The 23,431-nt window shown below is 39.2% G+C and overlaps 2 protein-coding genes across 6 annotated transcripts; one reads left to right on the plus strand and one right to left on the minus strand.

Moving 5' to 3' along the window:
* The first annotated feature begins 1,987 nt into the window (after positions 1-1,987).
* Positions 1,988-12,072, plus strand: LOC122969644 (catenin beta-1-like). 3 transcript variants are annotated; one of them, XM_044335526.1, is made up of 17 exons: positions 1,988-2,131; positions 3,105-3,154; positions 3,736-3,945; positions 4,215-4,465; positions 4,649-4,887; positions 7,129-7,330; positions 7,443-7,587; positions 7,789-7,892; positions 8,182-8,316; positions 8,604-8,807; positions 8,954-9,112; positions 9,211-9,330; positions 9,566-9,716; positions 9,816-9,937; positions 10,456-10,516; positions 10,814-11,009; positions 11,119-12,072. In XM_044335526.1, the coding sequence occupies exons 2-16, from the start codon at positions 3,142-3,144 to the stop codon at positions 11,002-11,004; spliced, it is 2,307 nt and encodes a 768-aa protein (XP_044191461.1). In that variant the 5' UTR covers positions 1,988-2,131; positions 3,105-3,141; the 3' UTR covers positions 11,005-11,009; positions 11,119-12,072. The 3 variants fall into 3 exon arrangements, with proteins under 3 accessions (XP_044191461.1, XP_044191462.1, XP_044191463.1); XM_044335527.1 differs by lacking the exon at positions 1,988-2,131 and adding an exon at positions 2,296-2,447; XM_044335528.1 differs by lacking the exon at positions 1,988-2,131 and adding an exon at positions 2,795-2,946.
* A 4,145-nt stretch (positions 12,073-16,217) lies between these two features.
* Positions 16,218-22,887, minus strand: LOC122970445 (forkhead box protein H1-like). Of its 3 annotated transcripts, none has more exons than XM_044336591.1 (4): positions 22,572-22,887; positions 17,159-17,417; positions 16,972-17,067; positions 16,218-16,867 (listed from the first exon to the last, which is right to left on the minus strand). In XM_044336591.1, the coding sequence occupies exons 2-4, from the start codon at positions 17,312-17,314 to the stop codon at positions 16,226-16,228; spliced, it is 894 nt and encodes a 297-aa protein (XP_044192526.1). In that variant the 5' UTR covers positions 17,315-17,417; positions 22,572-22,887; the 3' UTR covers positions 16,218-16,225. The 3 variants fall into 3 exon arrangements, with proteins under 3 accessions (XP_044192526.1, XP_044192527.1, XP_044192524.1); XM_044336592.1 differs by lacking the exon at positions 22,572-22,887 and adding an exon at positions 19,027-19,128; XM_044336589.1 differs by lacking the exons at positions 16,218-16,867; positions 16,972-17,067; positions 17,159-17,417 and adding exons at positions 21,012-21,728; positions 21,826-21,921; positions 22,010-22,268 and having other exon boundaries at positions 22,572-22,823.
* Positions 22,888-23,431: the final 544 nt, after the last annotated feature.

Here is a 23,431-nt window from a genome sequence, read left to right on the forward strand (position 1 = left end):
CTTTTGAGCGGATTTTTCAAAACTTCCAAAATGGGAATGTACTGACTACATAAATAACTCATAACAGTTAATATATGAATATAATGATAGCCTTTTTATTGAAGTTTGTGACATAATTTTGGGGAGAAAAGCTTGAGTATTCAACTTACTTCCTAAACACCTCCTACTGTCCAGCCTCCTATCAGCTTACATTCATTCATGGACTACAGTCTTACCTTTATCTCATCCTCCAATTGTATTCCTCCTCCCGCAGAATTTAAACTGCAACTGACAGTTCTCAGCATCCAAGCTGTCCTGTTGCATCCCACCACCACAGATTTTATATGGGTAAGGTTACTGGTAAATAAACAGAGTATAAAATAATAAGGAGGCCATCCTTTGATGGCCCTGGAATATTTCCTTAGACATGGGGGGCCATGGGGGCAAAAAGGTTGGCAACCACTGCTTTAATGTGTTATCCTCAGGAAATACTCTGTATTTTAATGTATTTTTATTCTGTCCCCAACTAAACTAAACTAAGCTGAAGAACCTCTAAAGAACCATACAGGGGCTTAACAGGTTCTTTGTACAGCAGCGGTGTACCTCAACCACCCCAAAGAACCGCTGAAGAACCACAATTTTTTTTCTTTAGATGGTTTCTTTATATTTCATGTGGCGATAAAGTTGTGGGTTTCAACAGAAAACTGAAATTCAATCATACATCTTCCTACTGTAGGCCTATATGGTTTCAGTTTTTTGTGTTTTGTGTTTACGTTTTGTCTTCTTTAACTACTGCAGCTTATTTGTTGAAGAAAACAAGTCATAAAGGCACACAGCCTTTGAACAATGCATAATAATGTAAATAATCCTGTGTAACTCATATTGAAATTAAATAGGACGAAGTTTATGACACAATAGTGCCTTAAGAAGAGAAAAAAAAACATTATTTTAAAGTGTTGCTGATTCATATTTTCCTTTGTCTAGGCCTATAGGCCTCCTGCCCGCTCTTGCACCCACAGGTATGCACATGGTCATTCTACAGGTTGGTTAAATACTTCAGGGAGAACTTTTAACAGTTGCCAATTTTTCAGTCAACTGGTGAAGACTTTGGAGGTTGTGCCCTTTGTGGATGTTGTTTTGCCTCTGGATTTGATTGAGATATGAATTTAACACTGATTAAGTTTTGGAGAATGTTGTGCTTTAGTCTGTTCCTCAACTGCAATTTTTGTGTGTATGTGTGTTTTGTTTTGTTTTGTTTTTTTTAAATCATTCTTAATGTTAAAAACTGTGTTTTATCTCTGGGAAGAGGTTTAAACACTCTTTTATTAATGACATTTCTATGGTAAAAGCCACTTTAGGGAAAAAGTTCTGATTATGTAGCTGCTGTTTTCATTCTGATTGTGGTCAGTTTGTATTTTATCAGAGGGCAGATGGTAAAAAAGAAATTGTCTGTGAGTGTGTGATGCTGGCCTGGTACAGTGTTTCATATTTAATGTGGTTTCACTCATTACTCAACCCTGGTCCATCATGAATTGATTGCTAGAAGGGATGGATCCTTACATAGTCCAGCCTTTGTTGCCTCTTTAGACTCGACCAATAGCCTACTCTCCCTTCTCAAAAAAGGTAAAAATAAGAAAAAACCAACAAAAAAAGGCTGGCGGTTAGGGGCCCACTCAAGATTGCCGGGGGCCCTCGTGGGTTTGCGTTACGGTACTGACCCCTCTCTGTCATATCACAGCAGCTTATGAATCACATTCCACTCTAATGAATGCACCTCGCCCTCTCCACCACTACTGCAACCTTTCATTTACGGTTTTAAATAAGCTCAAGAGCAGAGATTGCCGACTGCTCTTGACATAAAAAACACATGCATATCTGACAATAGGCTAAACAAATATTGACAAATTTGATGTAATAACTTTATTTAAAATGGCGCCCTATTTTTCCCGAGTGCGGCAGAATACTGTATTTTCTCTTTTTCGCCATCTTGATGTTCGATCGTGCAAGCGGAAGCAACATACTCGGCGGAGCAACAGCGGGTGTGGTTCGGACTTCTACGGGTGGTTCACCTAGCAGCTCTTTTCCCCATTTTCAGCCAAGCGAAAGGAGAAGATTTCCCTGACAAGAACCACGGAGGAGCCGCTCGACTCTGGTAAAGATATCCCGTTTAGTACAGCTATCATACAACGTATATACACTGCGTCAATGATTGTTTCGGCAGAGAAAATCATCTTTGGTTAGGGAGGGGGGCTCCGGTGGGGTTTTCTGATTTCAGCACAGCAGGTTTTTGTACGGTGGCGCTTGGATCTACTTTTCAGACGTCCTGGCTAGCCGAGCTAATCAAACCTGAATTGAACAGTTGGAGGGCTCTCTTGAAAATCCCAAATGCAGTAATGGACTGACTTGTTACAATAACAACTTCTCATACTGGTTGCATCCCCGGGCAACGTCTTTTCAATTTGGACATTGTAAGTGAAGCCTTAAGCAGTGTTTGTTTATGTTAGCTAGTTGGCTAACTAGCGGAGGGGTTAGCTACGGACGTAAGGTTAGCTTAGCGAGGTTTCAAGGTAAGCTAACGGTCTTGAATTAAATGTCATTAAAATATGTTTTGTGATAGGTGTAACCTTTGCACTTAGCTGACTTTTTCGTGGGTTTTGGTGAGGCAGCTTGCTACGCTGGTAGTTAGAACCACCATGAGAGGAGGAGTCATAGAAGTGACTGCGAGGCGGTGGGGGTAGCTTGTCTCATTGGAAACCCAAGCTGCGAGGTCGGAACTTGGCCGTGGTTAGAGGGGAGGGGGGAGAAAATATGCCTTTGATGTTCTTTGCCGCTGAATGGTGAATTGTGTTCGTGCTGGCCTGGAAATACCCACCGCTTTGCTCTCTCGGCTGGAGGTGGAGGCTCGGCATTTCCCCTCCATAGCTACGTTAGCAAACAAGCCTCTGAATCAGAGGGGGCCTGGCACAGGTAACGTTAGCGCTCAGGACAACGGGTTTTATTATTGAGACCACGTTGGAGAAACGCATAAACATTACGACTAGGTTTGACTTTGGCAAACTGAACTCGAGGCTGAGTGCGAGTTGTCTTATTTTCTTCCCCTTGTGTACTTCTTGTCTTTTTCACAGATATATCTGCTGTGCGGGCTGAGGGCAGGCGAGAACAATGGCTACCCAGTGTAAGTATGAAAAACTTAGTCAGACAATTTATTTCCATATAAATGAGTTTTATGTTAATGTGTACAGGAGGCTTTATCTTTAACATCCATACATAAAAGTTTCTATATACATAAATACATTTTCAAAACTCTTAAGCCTTGAGGCACTGTGGAAATTGGAAAAAAAAAATGGGGGCTAGATGAGCACATGTCACGGCATCCCAAGTAATTACAGTGTCTTTTGTTACATCCAAGTTTGTCATTCAAGGAAAAAACTTTTCAAAAATAGATACTATATAAATTTATGGTCAGTACCTAAGAGTATCAGGCCTAGAGCCATTTTCATTTCTGCTCGCTCGTTCTCTTATTTTATGTGTCCCCCCGCCCCCCCAATTTTCCTGATGAGTCCCAGCTTCTGATTCATGTATGTTTTATTTGCTTTAACTCAAGATTACGCATAGTAAATTATATTGCATAAGATTACTGAAGCCCTTTAAGATCACTTGTATTTGTTCTCGATTTAAAGTGACATTAGATGAGCAACTAAGTTCATGATTTTTCTTCTAATCTGTAATTCTGTGTGTTTTCCTCTTTTTGTGCAGCTGATTTGATGGAGTTGGACATGGCAATGGGAGACAGCAAGGCTGCTGTGAGCCAGTGGCAGCAGCAGTCCTACCTGGATTCAGGCATTCAGTCTGGAGTCACCACCACAGCACCATCTTTGAGTGGCAAGGGAAACCCTGATGCGGAAGAGGACGATCCAACTCTGTACGACTGGGAGTTCAACCAGCCCTTCACTCCTGAGCCCACAGGTATAAATCATCTTATGCTGCATTTTGTGGAAACACGATTAAGAAAAAGTTTGGAAATAAATAACCAGATGGGAATGTCTGGTGAATTACTTAAGGAATGAAGGTAATGAATCACAGTGATGAAATTTTGTATTGCCATAAAGCAGTCCTCATCATTGATTTGCTACATTGTGATAGCTACTTTCACAGAAACCATATTGAAAAGTCTCTAATGAGTGACAAATATCTATAATCTCTCTATGTTTATGGTAATATCGCTTTTCTTCCAGACATTGAGGGTTATGCCATGACCCGAGCCCAGCGTGTCCGTGCTGCCATGTTCCCTGAGACCCTGGAGGAAGGCATCCAGATCCCTCCCACCCAGATAGATGCAGCCCACCCCACGGCAGTGCAGCGCCTTGCAGAGCCCTCTCAGATGCTGAAGCACGCTGTGGTCAATCTCATTAACTACCAGGATGATGCTGAGCTGGCCACTCGTGCTATCCCCGAGCTTACCAAACTCCTCAATGATGAGGACCAGGTACATATTCAATTCATTGAATTAACACATTTAAAAAATGAAGTGACACCTAGTTAGTCTAATTTCCAATAAATAAATTAGCAGGCATTCACATGTACATTCACACTTGTATAACTTAACAGATGCATAGAGTAACTACATACTGAGACCATACATGATTACTGATCATTGCCTCTGTTCTAGGTTGTCGTGAACAAGGCAGCTGTAATGGTGCATCAGTTGTCAAAGAAGGAGGCATCGCGTCATGCCCTGATGCGTTCACCGCAAATGGTTTCGGCAGTTGTCCGTGCCATGCAGAACACTGGTGATGTGGAGACAGCTCGCTGCTCTGCTGGCACATTGCACAACCTTTCCCACCACCGTGAGGGGCTCCTTGCAATCTTCAAGTCTGGAGGCATCCCTGCCCTGGTCAAGATGCTGGGGTAAGAAACTGGAAGAATTGTAGCGGTCTTTATATGTGGTAGGAGATCATTTATCTCCGCGGCCAGCAACAAGACTGCATAGAAGCTGTCCCTCACTGGTGTATATTCTTTTCCAGAGGAATCTGATGGCAGAAAGTGGTTTTGATGAGAAAGTAGCTCGTTGGTTTACCTTGCAGCTTAGATTTGCTTTGATATGAGAGACTATGAATTCAACTCTGTTCCAAAAAAAAAAAAAAAAAATATATATATATATATATATATATATATATATATATATATATATATATATATATATATATATATATATATATATATATATATATATACACACACACAGCAGGCTTCAACATTCTACTAATCACATAGGCCTTACATTAAGATGGCACAAATGAACTAAAATGTGTTGTAAGGCCAGCACTTACCCAACAGCTAGCCAAACCTTTACCAAAATCCAAAGGCCAGTGTTTTAATGTCAAAACTAACACACTCGCTCCCTCTCCCCTTTTCTTTCCTCTTTCTCTCACTCTACACCACGAGTGAAGGCTGGATACAGTCTAAAAATGCAACAATGTGCTCTGCTGCTGTGAGTCTATCAATAATGATTAAGTAGATAATGCATCAACAAATGAAGACAAACAGTGTTAATGGCGTAGTTCTCACCAAGCATTAGCCTAGTTAGCAAACCATCACAGTCACAGAGAAGCACATCTTTAAACAGTCATAATAAACCAGAAAGTAAAAGGCTGCATTCAGACTGACATGAGACCTGAATTTAAAGATACAAAAGCAAAAAAAACCACAGCCCCGTCAGTCATGCTCAGTAGCATTACAATACAGGCTCGTCGGGCAAAAAGGTTAAACCTGGTTCAGATTTCGCTACAAGGCAAAGTGATGTCATCTGGTCAGATGCTGTGTTCAATTACATACATGCAAGCACACATTCTTGGTGGATTACTTTGTAACATGGATGCTGTGTTTCTGCTGTTAGTTTGCGGACCATCATAGTAAAAAAAAATTCTGCTGAGATAACTTTCCAGAGCTGTAAAATCTCATGAATGTCTGTGAGTAATACAAACCACTGTACAGTGTTTCTGATGTCTGGCAATCCCTCAAACACATTAATCAATAGCCTAAACTGGACTTCCTGGATCATATTCCATCGTCTCACCAGTACCTCAAACGATATACAACCACCAAGGCAGCCACTTATATTGTTTTAACACAGGACAGTTTCAGCTTTGGACGCCGCCTTAAACTAACATTGTTAAATTAAAATTGACTCATCGCATTGCTTTTATGTAACAATGACGAACAGTGGCTATATCAAATAACCAAGTCCAAATCTCCACCAACCAGCTGAATTCCCAAACATAAGAATATACCCCAATGTAACACTTTGGAAACTGTTAATGTTGCCCTTCCTTGTTTTACTCTTTGTATTCTCCATGAAAACCCAAACACAGTCAAAACAGTTGGCTGGCTGGCAAGTTGTGACCTGTTGGATGTCACATGTGCATGGTTGGATTTGCACCTGGAATCACATTACCACACTTTAAATGCAGGATGGAAGAATAGCATGAGAGGGTATGACGAACTGCCTGATTTTTTTTTTTTTTTTTTTTTTTTTTTTTTTTTTTTGTGTGTGTGTGTGTTTTTTTTGGTTTTTTGTTGTTTTTTTTGGTGACCATTCAATAGATTTGGATTTGGATTATCTTCCCATCCAAAGTGAAAGATTATCATCTTTAAAAGTGTAGTAATGGTTTACATCATAAAGTTATTTAGTTTCTTTACTGTGCTTTGAGTGATCTTAAAATTATGTTACTATATTAATTGTTCTTTGAAAGTTGGATTATTAGGGCAGATGCTGATAGAGTACAGAAAACAGAACACAGTACAGAAAACAGTACTGGTAAAGTGCTCCAAAGAACTAGTAGTAATTTACAGATGTCTACACAGTAGTTATGAATAGCAGGTCAGATCAACAAGTCATTCCTTGTGGACAACATGCTTCCCTGTAGTAATTTCTGGTTGGCAAGCTGGTGTGAAACGACGTCACTTAGTCATTTTCAGAAAAAAGCCTTGACAAATGAATGAATGCAATTATGTCCAATGAAGGAAAACCTGCCATTTGATGTGTGAATTTGTGATAATTATGTCTATATGCATCTGAAATGCTAGCTTTAAAAAAGCTGTTTTGACTTTTGAAGTTGTATGATTGTTTTTTTGTGATTTATTTTTCAGCTCACCAGTGGACAGCGTGTTGTTCTACGCTATCACCACACTCCACAACCTCTTGTTGCATCAGGAAGGGGCCAAGATGGCGGTGCGCCTGGCTGGAGGATTGCAGAAGATGGTGGCCCTGCTGTCTAATACCAATGTCAAGTTCCTGGCAATCACAACTGACTGTCTGCAGATTCTTGCATATGGCAATCAGGAAAGCAAGGTATTGGAAGATGAACTGATTGATTCACACATCAATTTTATCTATTGTCAGAACCAGAAACTGGTGTCAGATTTGAAGGGCCTGTATAAACGTAAACCTGTCTTTGTTTCAGCTGATTATTCTGGCCAGTGGTGGTCCCCAGGCCCTGGTCAACATCATGAGGACCTTCACATATGAGAAACTTCTATGGACCACAAGCAGAGTGCTCAAGGTGCTCTCTGTTTGCTCCAGCAACAAGCCTGCCATTGTTGAGGCTGGTACGTATATTCTCATGGTATAGAGATGTAATGGAAAGAAATACAGTGGAAAATATATCACCACTATGTTTACTGCATTTTCTTCTCTGGTTGTACTACCTGTGGATATTTTTTTTCTGGTTTTAGACACATATTGTAGTTATGGTTTGAGAAGAGTAACTAATTTAATGTAACAAATGAATTTGTTTCATTTGTGTGTAGGAGGCATGCAGGCCCTGGGGCTCCATCTTACAGACCCCAGTCAGCGTCTGGTCCAGAACTGCCTCTGGACTCTGAGGAACCTTTCAGATGCAGCCACTAAACAGGTGAAACACACTCAAGCAACCCCTAAGTGCTAATTTCTTGTGAATGGATTGAATATTAAAAACTATTGCTCAGACTTCCGTATTAGTTAATAATTAATCGGTTTAAATTACAACCAACAAGGACAAAGTAAAATGATTTTTGAATCATTTGAAGCGATGAGTAACAGTATGACAACTTTGTCATACAGAAGCCTTCTTTTTTCAGTTTCACGCCTGTCCCATTTAATACAAGAGCAAAATAAAATTATACAATCTCACTCACTGCCACCTTGTCCTCTGGTCTCTCCAGGAGGGAATGGAGGGTCTCCTGGGGACCCTGGTCCAGCTGCTGGGCAGTGATGACATCAATGTAGTGACATGTGCTGCTGGCATCCTCTCCAACCTGACCTGCAACAACTATAGTAACAAACTCATGGTCTGCCAGGTACGTATTTTACACACACAGACACACACACACACACACACACACACACACACACACACACACACACACACACACACACAGCTATTGGGAAACTTATCTTGGTGTCTAAGAAACCAAGACACTTTTTTTTTTAAAATCGACATTGAAGTGTTACTGTTTGTGTCTCTGTGGCCAATGGATGGTGTATTCTGATTTAGAGCTGTCTAGAGTGTATTTTTGAATGTCTGTACTCATATCTATGTGCTGTAATAACATCTAGTCCACTGATTTAATGTGATCAATATCAGGTTGGAGGCATTGAGGCTCTGGTGCGAACAGTGCTTCGGGCAGGCGACAGAGAGGACATCACAGAGCCAGCAGTCTGCGCCCTGCGCCACCTGACCTCCCGCCACCAGGATGCTGAGATGGCCCAGAATGCTGTGCGTCTTCATTACGGCCTGCCTGTGGTGGTCAAGCTACTGCACCCTCCGTCCCACTGGCCACTAATCAAGGTTATTAGCCCTCACAGTTTCTCTGTCGCCTTCACATTTTTCTAGATTAAGAACATATCATGAACATTTGCCATTTGTGACATTATTGAGGGATTGATCAGAACTAATTCTTACTAAAAATGTGTCTTAATTTTCAACCTATCTAGGCCACAGTTGGTCTGATTCGTAACCTGGCTCTATGCCCAGCCAACCACAGCGCTCTGCGGGAGCAGGGAGCCATCCCCCGATTGGTCCAACTGCTCGTCAGGGCTCACCAGGACACCCAGAGGCGCACCAGCATGGGAGGCAACCAGCAGCAGTTTGTGGTGTGTAACCAAACCAACAAAATCACATGCTTTCTTTCTTTGAAGACTTGGAAGTTTTTTTGTATTTGATTTCCTTTTTTCCCCACATAAACGTACAGGAGGGTGTGCGTATGGAGGAAATAGTGGAAGGTTGCACAGGAGCTCTGCACATCCTGGCACGAGATGTCCACAACAGAATCGTCATCAGAGGGCTTAACACCATTCCACTCTTCGTCCAGGTAAAACCATACCCTCATAGTAAAATACAGAGATCAACTTCTACAGTCCCACACAAGATGCATGGAAATGTCCTTTGTAACTTATTTCAGCAATCGAAGAGTTTAAGACACTTTTGGAAATATTAAGTCTGTTTATCAGGAGCTTGGATTTTCCTCCTATCCTTGATTCTTTTCTTTCACCATTGTAAGCTTGTCACCAACTCCAATTTGTCTGATACATTTCTACCATCTCTAGTTGCTGTACTCTCCAGTGGAGAACATCCAGCGTGTGGCAGCAGGTGTGCTGTGTGAACTGGCTCAGGACAAGGAAGCTGCTGAGGCAATCGAAGCTGAAGGAGCCACTGCACCGCTCACTGAGCTCCTGCACTCCCGTAATGAGGGCGTTGGTAAGTATACATGCACAAATACATACTGTGCAAAGTTTTCTGATTGTCAGTGTTAACTTGAGTTACGTGACTTCTGTTACTGTTTATTCTTCCCTTTAGCAACTTATGCTGCAGCTGTCCTGTTCCGCATGTCTGAGGACAAGCCTCAGGACTACAAGAAACGTCTGTCAGTGGAGCTGACCAGCTCTTTGTTCAGAACTGAGCCTATGGCCTGGAACGAGGTACATATAAACACACCTACATGCACACACAAATTAATAAGTGAATAAATAAGCAGTGTTTTTATTATGTAGTGCTTTCACTCTGAAAAGGTGACAAATTTAGGTTTATTCAACCATCTCAACAATATTTGTATTCATATGCTTGATTTTTGTGTTCGTTTACACACTCAGTTATTGTCCCACAATGCAGTGCACAAAAGAGATGGAGAAGCTACACACAGCGGGAAATAAATAAAATGAATCGCTATTGGTGGCAAGGAAGCTGTAGAAATACCTTGGGAAAACAAAATATGAATATATAAAATCTGTAGAGAAACACTTTGCTCTCTTTGTGAAAATATTGTACAGCACACAAAAAGATAAAATACAGATTTATTTTTCTTTGTAGAGTAACAACAAAATGGTGAGAATTGGTACATAGCACACATTTTCTACAGGCAGTATGTAAAATGGAGTTGGGACTCCCCATTGGCTGATTTATGTCAGGCTGTGCTCATCACTCTTGTGCCTTTTTATAGACTGGAGACCTGGGACTGGATATGGGAGCTCAGGGAGACCCTCTGGCTTACAGGCAGGATGGTGAGTTTCTGTTCTCTCCATAATGAAATCCCTGTTCTCTCACACTCCTTATTTCATCATCCTTTGATTTATGTAATTTATACTGATTCTGTGGTTTCATTTGATATTGATAGAAAACTACATTGTAACTGTATTTGATTGGGTCAAATCATCCTTACCAACTAGATGTTATCATGTGGTGCCACTAAGCATTGGCAGCTGTTTGTTAGAGAATAAAACAAATTCTATATCAGACTGTTTCTGTGTGGCGGGAACCTTGTGCACCAGTTTCACAAGGTTTTTGTTTTCGCCTTTCAGATGGAGCCTACCGGGCCTACCCAGCACCCTACGGTCAGGACTCCCTTTTGGACCCCATGATGGAAGGCGCTGACTACCATGCTGACACTCTGCCAGACCTGGGCCACCACACCGATCCACTGCCAGACCTCGGCCACACCCAGGACCTGATGGACAGCAACCAGCTGGCCTGGTTTGACACCGACCTGTAGGATTGGTGAGACTGACTTCCACAGAACACTTAACCTGCCAGTTCATAGTAAAAGCAATATTCATTTAAATGGCAAACACAATTTTAAAAAATTTTGTCCTGTGCTCTTTTGCAGTTGTATTCTGATAGAACCTGCATTGTGATTGGCCTGTATTGTCTGAAGCAGCATTATGATTGGCCTGTAGAGTTGTTGAAGGTATAGAGAGGAATAAGGGGTCTTGGAAAGTGCCTGACACAAGAAAACAAAGAAGATGGTTGCCACAGGAATGTTTAAGCAAGTCGAACCGGGGGGGAAAAGAAAAGGGGGGGAAAGTATCAGTGAGAGATGTGGAATCACACAATGGAGGTCTTGGAGCAGGTTACCTATATGGATGTGTGCACATGAGGTGGATCTTAAAAGTTGGAAACACATATGTTTTAGCCTTGCCTGTATTATCAGTTTTTTGTTTCTATTTTTCTTATTCTATTTTTTTATTTCTTTTTGTATTACTCATTCTCTGTTATGGTACTGACCCAGCTTGCCTTCGCACTAGCCATCTTCATTTTCTCTTCAATGCTAATCATTTGTAATTTTTTTTTTTTAAACGTATATTACATGTAGTGTTAAGTTATAGTGATATTATACAATGTTCCTTTGGTTTATGGCCGAATGTGTAGAACACTAATAATCAGTTGAATTGTACTCTGACTTAAAGTGTAACATTGTGTAGTTTTTTTATAATCTCAGAAATGGAGAATTATGCATTCTTAATATGTGCTTGTTTAAGCATAAAATATGTCAGTGTCACAAATGTTCTAAAGGGGGATACGGATGAAATTGAGGGTGGGTTGGGGATAAATCTAGAGACAAGTGTTTTATATACAGTATCACTGGTAGGTTAACTATTTTGTATGCTATCATTGGATGTCTGATAGAAAAGTCTTTAATGCTATCATTGGTGGTCTTATAAAACCCAGTTTTATGTGCTATCAAGGGTAGCTAGGTTGATGAACCAGTTGTAGTCCTGCTGTGCTTATTTTGGAGACGAGGTTATGACACGGCTGAACAATAAAATGGCATTTTATTTCATTTAGTCTCTGTCCTGTGTCTTTTGTCCTTCCGTGTGATGCAATGACTGCTTTTCAGATATTTTTAGGATAAACACAGACAAGGCTTGAGTTTTCCAAAGGTGTTACAGTATAAAAGAAAGTAATCAATTTATTGTGTATGGAACAACCTTGAGGATGTGCTTAAATTGAGTTAACATCAAAACAATGTATCAAAATTCAACTACTTTTTCTTAAAGGTAGAATATGAAAAGTGGTATTTGTCCAAAAGCTGCAATACATGACATTCAAATGAAAGACTGCAAGCCCAGTCAAAGAGACATAGTTCAGTATGTGAAATGTGTGTGTATGACCTTGTCTGTAACAATCTTGAAACCTTTTCTACCATGAAGTTGAAGTTGGCAAAGTTAAAGTCCCTCTCTAGGAGGGAGCAGGAGACATCTTTTGTCCAGAAGTTAAGCTTCTCAAATGAAATATTTTTTCACATTCATAGATTCTTGAATTTTTAATGAGGGAAAAGGAATAAGGATTTTGTTGTAATTATACTTTCTTGTGGAAATACAATATCAGACACATTATGTCCCAAGCACAATATTTTATATATCTCAATACATGTCTGAAGGGCGTCTTCCACAAGGTGTTACATTCCCGAGATGGTAGAATTGAATATCAGTTTTGTCCTCTGTGTTTGTTATTGCTAATGGTAACAACCATTTGAATTCATGACCTAAGTGCCACATTTATAGGTGCAGTTCTGAAATGAAAAAAAAGCACACACTTGAGACAAGCAGCCTGAAGTGACTTGTCTTCTCCAACTGAGGGAGAGTTTTGCATACCTTAAAGAAAGCACTTGACGGATTCATCTGAAGGGCACATTCAGAGATTTTCTGTCCTCAAAAGAGGCTTTCACATTTATTCATCAACTAAGGCAAAGTGTTGGTGAAGGACAATGGCTGCAAAAGAAGCTCTCCAGACACTATATCAAGAAAGAATCAAAATCCTGATTGTGAAAATCCCAAGCAGCAGTAGGAAAATGAGTCATGGCAGCAGAGCTTCAACAATATTTCAGTGCTTATATAAAGAGAGGCTGAGCAAAAAGATATGCAATAAAAAATTTAAAGAAGGGTAGAAGATGATGTGAGGTACTTCTCAAAAAGAGTTTCATATTATGGTGGAAGGTTAGATATACAGTAAATTAGACAGAAATGATGTGAAAACCCACAATCTGTCAAACAGGCCTACAGTTTTTTGAATAATGATCAAATTTGCACCATAAATGATTTTATAACCATTTAGACTTTATTTCATCCTTACTAACCCAGAATGTATTAGTCTGTTTTGGGGATATGTCCATTGTTGTTAGAGTAATGCTCCCAGCTCTTTCATTCATTTGTGCCTTTAAAGAAAGGTGTAAAAAAATCCAAAAACTAAAAATATATTTTTTTACAACAGCTTCTTTGGAGATTATCTATTGTATTGTGTCAGGCCTTTAAGATCAATGGGCCATCAGAGTAAATATGTGTATTCCATGAGGACCTTTTGGGTGGGGCTGAGTGCATGTTAATACATGCTGTTAAGTGGGCTACCTGGATGTTCAGTGACTCTGAGAACGTAATCTGTTTGGTTAGTTTGTATATTTTCCATTTATCTACAGGATTAATTGATATACTGAGAGTCTTGTAATAGTGTGAATATGTTGGTATTCATTTAAAGTGGAGCAGATGAATGCCTCAGTGTCATACTGACTATCATGAGAAACACTAACATTTTTTTCTTTAGATGTTCCTGTGCAAGCTCTAGAGATTACGTGTGTGCAGTAGATGATTCATCTCAAATCTGACAAAACAATCTGCCTGGATTCTGACTTTTTAGGGATTCAAGCTCTCCAAAATAAAAGGAACAGAATTGTAGCTCCACATTTTTATATCTGTTCACTGAAAGCAAACATTTGTACATTCAAATATTATTGTCATCTAAATTACATGATCAATTTGTAAGCTATTTGAGGTAAAAAAAAAAAAAAAAAAAAAAAAACTTCCTTGATGGCAGAGCCCATCTTCTACCGCACTCATAAAATATTAATATAGATATATATTTAACAAAACTCATACTAAAGAAATACACAATCTTAATATCTTTGATGTTCTTGTGCCTAAATGTGCTTTATCATGCAAATATAGCACATATGACCAGCCTAGTAAAATAAAATATCAACAGAATAGAATACACTCAACACAAAGGTGTTTATTTTCTTTCTTTTACCACATCACGATAGTTTTAATTCACATAAATTAAATGAATACCTGTGAGTGTCAGTGATGAGGGTGAAATTTGCACATGTGCAGTACTTGATAGCTACAAATGACCACAAATAAGGACAAATATGCGTTACAGAGTTGAACACTGGTCTGTCCATCAACCAACAAATGTTTTGTCAGATACTTATTTATGGAAGTTCCCCCATCTGCTCAGCAGGAGGCAGCACACACCATGGACTCACTGCTAACAGAGCTGCTTAACTCATCAAAATGATGCTTGTGTGCACTGAGCCCTCATTCCCCATCTACACAAGAGTCAGTGCTGCTGCATCTTTCACCAGCCCACACAGCAGTTACATCATTTACTCTGTATCCACATTTACCCATGATGCTCACTGTTTCTGGCTGTGATGTGTTTTTTACCTGACATTCAAGCTTTCTGGGACACTTTTGTTTTCAATAAAATTGCAAAGTGAAATTTACAACAAACTTCCCTGATGAAAACACTAAGAGGTGCAAATGGTTAATAAATTTCCATATTAACACACTGACTGAGGAGGAAGAACAACAAAATGCAAACACAGAAGACATTCTCCATTGTTTTCACCAGGAGTGAGAAATGTGACAAAGTCTACACGTGACAAAGGTTTTTCAAATGTCCCAGAACAACACATTTTGGTATTGTTCTGATAACATTTTTCACTTCCTACCTCCTAACTATGTGATCCCATTACCACAAAATAAAACAAAATCACAATTTTAAAAGTTTGAACACTTTCTCACGTGAGAAATGAGTCTTTTGTGAAAGTATTTCTGTTGGGAAAATTGGGAAAATTTGACAGAAAGTGGACATTGCTCAACAAATGGTGATCTGATACTAATAATAATTAACAAAATTAAATTTGGGTCCATGAAGTATTATTATAAGCCCATTTTAAGACATATTCACCTATTGCAGCTTTCTGGATCACTTTATGTTTTCAATAAAATCCAAAAGGGAATTAGATTTGTTTCTTTCAAAAGAAGAAAAAGAAGATGAGACACGGTTGTTGTTTTTTTCCACACAAAGAAAACAATGGTCACTTACTTGCTAATATAAACACATATCAGTTTTCAGCATTTTTAGTTATTTTCTCTACGATTTTATTATTCTTTTTCATTTCAAAATATGCACTATAATTACCATCACTACAACTGTAGTAATCAAAAAGTTATTTAAATCCACAGAGCATCATTTGAAACATATTTCCTGTCATTTCATCACTGCAGTGAATCTGACAGAAGAACTTATGAGGTGAAAATCACTTGAATGTTGCTTAAAGCCTTCTTGAGTCATTTTCATCACTGAGGATTTTTAAGCCATGACAGCAGCATATGACCAGTCCAGACTGAAATGTCACAAAATATATCAGATGTACTGCGATGAAAGGTGGTATGGACATGATCCCCAGAATATAAATCTTACTGACTTATATACAGATTTTTCCTCTAGCATCACCACAAGGTTGACATTTGTGGGTTTGAAGTTAAAGGATTCAACAAATATTTGGTGGTTTGTCATAAAATTTGATACATTTATGTCCCTCTCAGGGACATCTAGCACAATCATTAAGTCAAATTTTCCAAACATGTGTCCAATGGGTGTATGGCCTAATAAATATCCCTCAGCTGTACTTTGTAATGCTAATAAGCCTATGTTAACATGCTAAGATGGCAGACATATTATATCTGATATTACAATTAACTTGTGACACAAGTGTTTCTCTATTCTTGAGTGCTATACTCCATGATGTGAAGTGGTTTGGCTGTGAACTTTTATTCTTTTTGTTGTTTGTACTATCATAGGTGTGTGGATTTATTATGTAGTCTATTTTTTTTTGCACTTTTATTGAAAACAACCACAAATGTATTTTCTTTTCACATTTTATTGAAAAAAAAAGTAAATGTGGGTACAGAGTAAGTGATGTAACTGCTGTGTGGGCTGGTGGAAGATGGAGCAGCACTGACTCTTGTGTAGATGGGGAATGAGGGCTCAGTGCACACATGCATCCTCTTGATGAGCTTAGCAGCTCTGTTAGCAGTGAGTCCATGGTGTGTGCTGCCTCCTGTTGAGCAGATGGGGGAATTTCCAGCTGAACCTTGCAGGAGGAGAGGCTCCTCAGAGTCCCAGCTGAAACTCCTCTTTGTCCCGACTTGTGTGTGTGTGGGTCGAGGCTCCTGCTGCTTCACTCTGACCGGCACACTGGACAGAGGGGAAGCTTTGGAGGCTGAAGCAGAGGGACTGTTTCTCTTCAGGAGAGATTCGATAGAGAACGGGCTGCTGAACTTCACCTCACATCTGATCTGAACAGCTCCGCAGGCTGCAGGTTCAGTGGAGTGGAGAGCTGAGCAGGCCTCTGATGGTCTGCTCATCTTCTCTGTTTCCACTTCGGAGGTCAACTCGGGGAAGAACTCCAGGATTCCTTTGAAGTGACGACGCACCATCTTTGCTGTAATCTGACTGACTTCCAGTTTCCAGTAGTTTCTCTTGCTGTCCAGTGAATCAGGAACCACTGGAATCTGAAAACATAACACATTTGAGTTAAGAGACAGAAGTCAGTTTATCCCTTTAATAAAATAATTATGTGCATTTAACATATCAAAGCATTGCAATAAATAATCACCTTGACAAAACATTTATTGGTTGATAAACAGACTCTTATGTTGTTCTCAACAGATCTTCTGTCTTCACAAATAAATGGTCCCAGCTTGTCCATCAACTGCAAAACATAAAGTTGAAATTTAAGTTTTAAAATGACAATTTATGGTTCATATGGCAAAGACAGTCAATGAAAAATGATTCTGTCTTACCTGAGGAAAAGTGAACATCTTGTTTGGAGCGTCTTGGAGGACAATGGCGATCTTGGCCAGGTAGGTGGTACTCTTCCTCAACAAGCCTCGCTGAGCGCTGCTGGCTGGAGCAAAGAAAGGACGCTGAGTTCCAAGCTTCTCAGTCCTGTTCTGCATCTTGTTTGTTGGAGAAGAGTCAGGTCTCACACACAGATCAGTGCTATCACAACCACACTGAGTGCAGATGTGGACCTGAAGTGGTCAGCTCTGGTTATAAGTCCTGTTGGGATAAAAGGACATTAGAGGGTGTTCACTGCAGGTTAATGAGGACCTTTTGATAAGTAGATGGGCCGTTATTGATGGAGGTGGAGCCAATGATCACAGTGATAGTCCATTTCCAAAAGTTCATCAGCATGTCTATCTGAATGCTCTCAGGGTCTCATCTGCCTCTTTGTTCAAGATATTTCTCAAATTACTCCCTAAAAAGTGAATAGCACAAGGTTCAAAGTTGTTGTATATACATTGTCATATTAAGAGAGGCACATAGTTGTTTTGAATGGTCCTGCACATTCTTTACACAGCAAACATTTCATAAATGTCAAAAGGTGTAATTTACTGATATTCAAACCTGATCAAATTACATCAAAGTGAAACTTTCATTTCAACTCACCCTGAGGTGGTTGCCATTTGATATTTTATCAAAAGACAACTCACACATACTATCATTGTGCACAGGTAGATTTTGTAAGTGTTGACATGGAACTGATTCAGCAAGAGTTCATGTTCATGCTCTCTGCCTTTGAGATTTGGCAAAAAGCATTTAAATATTCAGAGATTTTGACAGTGTCTTTAAGTAAAGAGTTAAGCTTTGGAAGTCATCAACCTGAGTTCGTACCGTACTTCATATTGCTGACAGATGTGTTGCTGCTAAATCTTCAAACTAACCCTAACACAGATAGAAATAAACATTCAAAAGTATTCTGTGCTGGCTGCAAGTTTATCAAATATCCATGTGTCTTCATATTGTTCTCAAGCTTGTAACTTGATAGTGTCTAAAAATAAAAGTTAGCCCATCACAACATGTTATGATTCTGGGAATATTTAGTAGATGTGACTATTGTGTCCCTTCACAAACAAGTAAATCACTATCACAGACAAAGGCTGGAGTAAATGAGGTGACAAACACTGGAATGTGACAACTCAAACGGGCGATCAACAAACAAACACAATGATTTTGACTGGAATATAACAGAGAAAATCTTCAGACACATTCCAGTGATTAACACCTCATCTGAGCCTCACAAGAGCATTTCACTAACACACGGTGTTGGTGAAACTCCTCAATGTTTTAAAATTACTGTGAGGAGTTTTCAGTTTTTCAGAGGCTACAGTCTTTTTTTATTTTATCTCTGCACGAATGAATGTCTTAGATTACAGCAAACATTTTTATTTTATCAACTGGATGTTAATGCAATATGTTTGTGTTGTAGCTGTACTGAAAAATTTAGTTAGTTAGTCATACAGTAGGTTTACATTTACTGGAGAAGATAATAATCTGTCCCTGATATAATGTCTTCCATCTTTTTATTAACCAAACTCATCATCTGCCGTTTTATCAATGAAACTTGAATTAGTTTTTGGGTTTTTTTCTAGACAGAAAATAGAATTTCTCCCTCTTTCATAATTAAATGAATAACTAACTCTCAAAATCAATACATTAGATAACCAGTATCAAGCAAAAACATCATGTGTTTATCTGTAATGGTCTTATTTTTTCTCTCGTAAATTGTTATTTCACTGCTGTTTCACTTCATTTTACAGAAGGTGCATGGTAATTTGTAGGAATAGTAATGATAATGGATGAAGATTGTCTCTTTTTGATTTTTTACCTGTACATCAAAACCTCCCCAAATGCAACTGACATTACTTTGTCTGCATTAGTCAGTTTCTGTTACAATTAATAATCTAGTAGTCATCTGTTCAATCTGAAATTTTCCTGAGTAAAACCTGTAACCCACTCAAACCTGGTTGATAGACAGATCCCAGAGCAGCTGAGTAGCACACCTTCAATCACAGATGAGTGAAATCAGCTGGTATGGTGTTTGGTCAAAATGTAGACTCACAACCCTCCATCAGAGTCATGTACTGAACTTGTCTTTACACTCTGCACAAAGCTTTGAGTACAAGTAATGTGTTCATTCATATGAATGGGGATCAGTGATGTAAATTACCTCTGCCTTTACATTGGACAATAGGCAGTAGATTTGACTTTAATGGGGTGATGAGTGATGTGAAAACAGCTGGAATGTGGTTAAATGGCTCATTGGCATGTCAGCTGTGTATTGTGTATTATGCCAGCCTTTGAGAGGACGAACAACATGTTTGTATTGTCTCTTACAAGAACTTGAGAAATAAGGTTGTGTAAAATGTCAGATGGAATATTTCAGTTCCAAACTCACGTCATGTTCTGTGTATAAATAAAATAAATTGGACTGAAGCAGAAAAAACAGCTGGGGATAAGTAAGAATCAGCTGAAGTTTGTCTGCAGCACCACTGTGAAAACAACTTGAGTGTTTCAGCTGATTTTGACACTGGAATTGACATATTTCACCAAAAAGACTTCAGTGTGAGTTCAGTTTTAAGGTTTTTCATATATTAGGTAATTAAATTAAATTCCAAACTGATGACAGTAATATTAATAATCTTAATTTATGGGTTTGTATGATTAGTTTTGTTGAAATTATGTCAGTGTCTACAAATAACTGTTAAATTAACCATAAATAAGGAGAAATAAGCATTACAGAGTTGTCTACTAGTCTGCTCATCAACCAACAAATGTTTTTTTCAAGTATTTATGGGAGTTCTCTCATCTGCTCAACAGGAGGCAGCACACACCATGGACTCTCTGCTAACAGAGCTGCTAAGATCATCAAAATGATGCATGTGTGCACTGAGCCCTCATTCCCTGTCTACACAAGAGTCAGTGCTGCTGCATATTTCACCAGCCCACACAGCAGTTACATCACTTACTCTGTATCCACATTTACCCATGATGCTCACTGTTTCTGGTTATGATGTGTTTTAATCATTTTATAATTTAAAAAGTTTTATAAAGTTTTTTTTATAATTGTCATCACTACAACAGTAGGAATCAAAAAGAACAAATTATACAGGTATTTAAATCCACAGAGCATCATTTAAAACATATTTCCTGTCATATCATCACTGCAGTGAATCTGACAGAAGAACATATGAAGTGAAAATCACTTGAATGTTTTTTAGCCATGCTAGCGGCATATGACCGGTCCAGACGGAAATACCACAAAAACTATCGAATGTACTGTGATGAAATGTGGTATGGACATCATCCCCAGAAGATAAATCTTACTGACTTGTACACAGATTTTTCCTCTAGCATCAGCATGAAGTTGACATTTGATGGTTTGAAGTGAAATGTTTCAACAACTATTGGGTGGATTGTCATAAAATTTGGTACATTTATGTCCCTCTCAGCATGAATTATAATACATTTGATGATCTCTGAAGATTTTATCTAGCACCATCATCAAGTCAAATTTTCCAATTTCCAAAAATGTGTCCAGTGTCTGTATGGCCTAATAAATAGGCCTTACTTGTACTTTGTAATGCTAATAAGCCTATGTTAACATGCTAAGATGGGAGACATATTATATCTGATATTACAATTACCTTGTGACACAAGTGTTTCTCTATTCTTAAGTGCTACACTCCATGATGTGAAGTGGTTTGGCTGTGAACTTTTATTCTTTTTGTTGTTGTTTGTACTATCATAGGTGTGTGGAATTATTATGTAGTCTATTTTATTTTGCACTCTTACTGAAAACAACCACAAGCGTATTTTCTTTTCACATTTTATTGAAAACAAAAGTGCTCCAGAAAGCTTGAATATCACGTATATAACACATTATAACCACAAAAAGTGAGCATCATGGGTAAATGTGGGTATAGAGTAAGTGATGTAACTGCTGTGTGGGCTGGTGAAAGATGGAGCAGCACTGACTCTTGTGTAGACAGGGAATGAGGGCTCAGTGCACACATGCATCATTTTGATGTGCTTAGCAGCTCTGTTAGCAGTGAGTCCATGGTGTGTGTTGCCTCCTGTTGAGCAGATGGGGGAATTTTCAGCTGATGCTTGAAGGACGAGAGGCTCCTCAGAGTCCCAGCTGAAGCTCCTCTTTGTCCCGACTCGTGTGTGTGTGGGTCGAGGCTCCTGCTGCTTCACTCTGACTGGCACACTGGACAGAGGGGAAGCTTTGGAGGCTGAAGCAGAGGGACTGTCTCTCTTCAGGAGGGATTCAATGGAGAACGGGCTGCTGATCTTCACCTCACATCTGATCTGAACAGCTCTGCAGGCTACAGGTTCAGGAGAGTGGAGAGCTGAGCAGGCCTCTGATGGTCTGCTCGTCTTCTCTGTTTCCACTTCGGAGGTCAACTCGGGGAAGAACTCCAGGATTCCTTTGAAGTGACGACGCACCATCTTTGCTGTGATCTGACTGAAGTCCAGTTTCCAGTAGTTTCTCTTGCTGTCCAGTGAATCAGGAACCACTGGAATCTGAAAACATAACACATTTGAAGTCAGAAGTCAATTTGTTCTTGAGTAAAATAATTATTTGCATTTGACATATCAAACCATTGTAAGAAATACTCACCTTGACAAAACATTTATTGGTTGATAAACAGACTCTTATGTTGTTCTCAACAGAGCTTCTGTCTTCACAAATGAATGGTCCCAGCTTGTCCATCAACTGCAAAACAAGTTGAGATTTAGGTTTCAAAATGACAATTTATGGTTCATATGGCAAAGACAGTCAATGAAAAATAATTCTGTCTTACCTGAGGGAAAGTGAGCATCTTGTTTGGAGCATCTTGGAGGACAATGGCGATCTTGGCCAGGTGGGTGGTGCTCTTCCTCAACAAGCCTCGCTGAGCGCTGCTGGCTGCAGCAAAGAGAGGAAGCTGAACTCCAAATTTCTCAGTCCTGTTCTGCATCTTATTTGTTGGAGAAGAATCAGGTCTCACACACAGATCAGTGCTATCACAACCACACTGAGTGCAGATGTGGACCTGAAGTGGTCAACTCTGGTTATAAGTCCTGTTGGGATAAAAGGACATTAGAGGGTGTGCACTGCATGTTAATGAGGACCTTTTGATAAGTAGATGGGCTGTTATTGATGGAGGTGGAGCCAATGATCACAGTGATAGTCCATTTCCAAAAGTTCATCAGCATGTCTATCTAAATGCCCTGAGAGTCTTTGTTCACTTAAGGATTGACCTTTTTCAGACTTAGATCTCAATTTTAAATACAGCCATCGAGATCCAACATGGCATATATATTGATGTCAGAAATACTAGTTAACATATGAAATTAATTAAATTTAATTAAAATTGCACTTACTTGGTGAAATATGTCTATTCCAGCATCAAAGTAAGCTCAAACACTGACATTGTTTTCACAGTGGTGCAGCAGACATATTTCAGCTTATTCTTAATTATCTGCAGTTGTGTTTTTCCCTGCTTCAATCCATTTTTTTAATTATTTGCACACAGAACATGACATGTGTTTGGAACTTAAATATGCCCTCTGACATTTTGCACAACCTTATTTCTCAAATACAAATGCAAACATGTTTTTGTCCTCTTAAAGGCTGACATGCCAATGAGCAATTTAATCACATTCCAGATGTTTTCACATCAGTCATCACCCCTTTAAATTCAAACCTACTGCCTATTGTCCGATGTAAAGAGAGAGATAATTTACATCTCTGATCCCCATTCACATGAATGAACAAATTATTTGTACTCAAAGCTTTGTGCAGTGTAAAAACAAGTTCGGTACATGACTCTGATGGAGGGTTGTGAGTCTACATTCTGACCAAACACCATACCAGCTGATTTCACTCATCTGTGATTGAAGGTGTGCTACTCAGCTGCTCTGGGATCTGTCTATCAACCAGGTTTGAGTGGGTTACAGGTTTTACTCCGCAACATTTCAGATTCAACAGATGCCTGCTCACAAGTCGTAATAAAAATGCCACTATTACATATTATTAATTATAATAGAAACTGATTGATGCAGACAAAGGACTGTCAGTTGCATTCAGGGAGGTTTTGATGTACAGATAAAAAAGGAAAAAGACACAATATTCAGCCATTGTAATTGCTATTCCCAGAAATGATCATGCACCTAATGTAAAATGAAGTGAAACAGCAATTTATTAGAAAAAAAATAAGACCATCACAAATAAACACAATTTT

The sequence above is a fragment of the Thunnus albacares genome, chromosome 19 (genome assembly GCF_914725855.1).
Source record: "Thunnus albacares chromosome 19, fThuAlb1.1, whole genome shotgun sequence".
Taxonomy (NCBI): Eukaryota; Metazoa; Chordata; class Actinopteri; order Scombriformes; family Scombridae; genus Thunnus; species Thunnus albacares.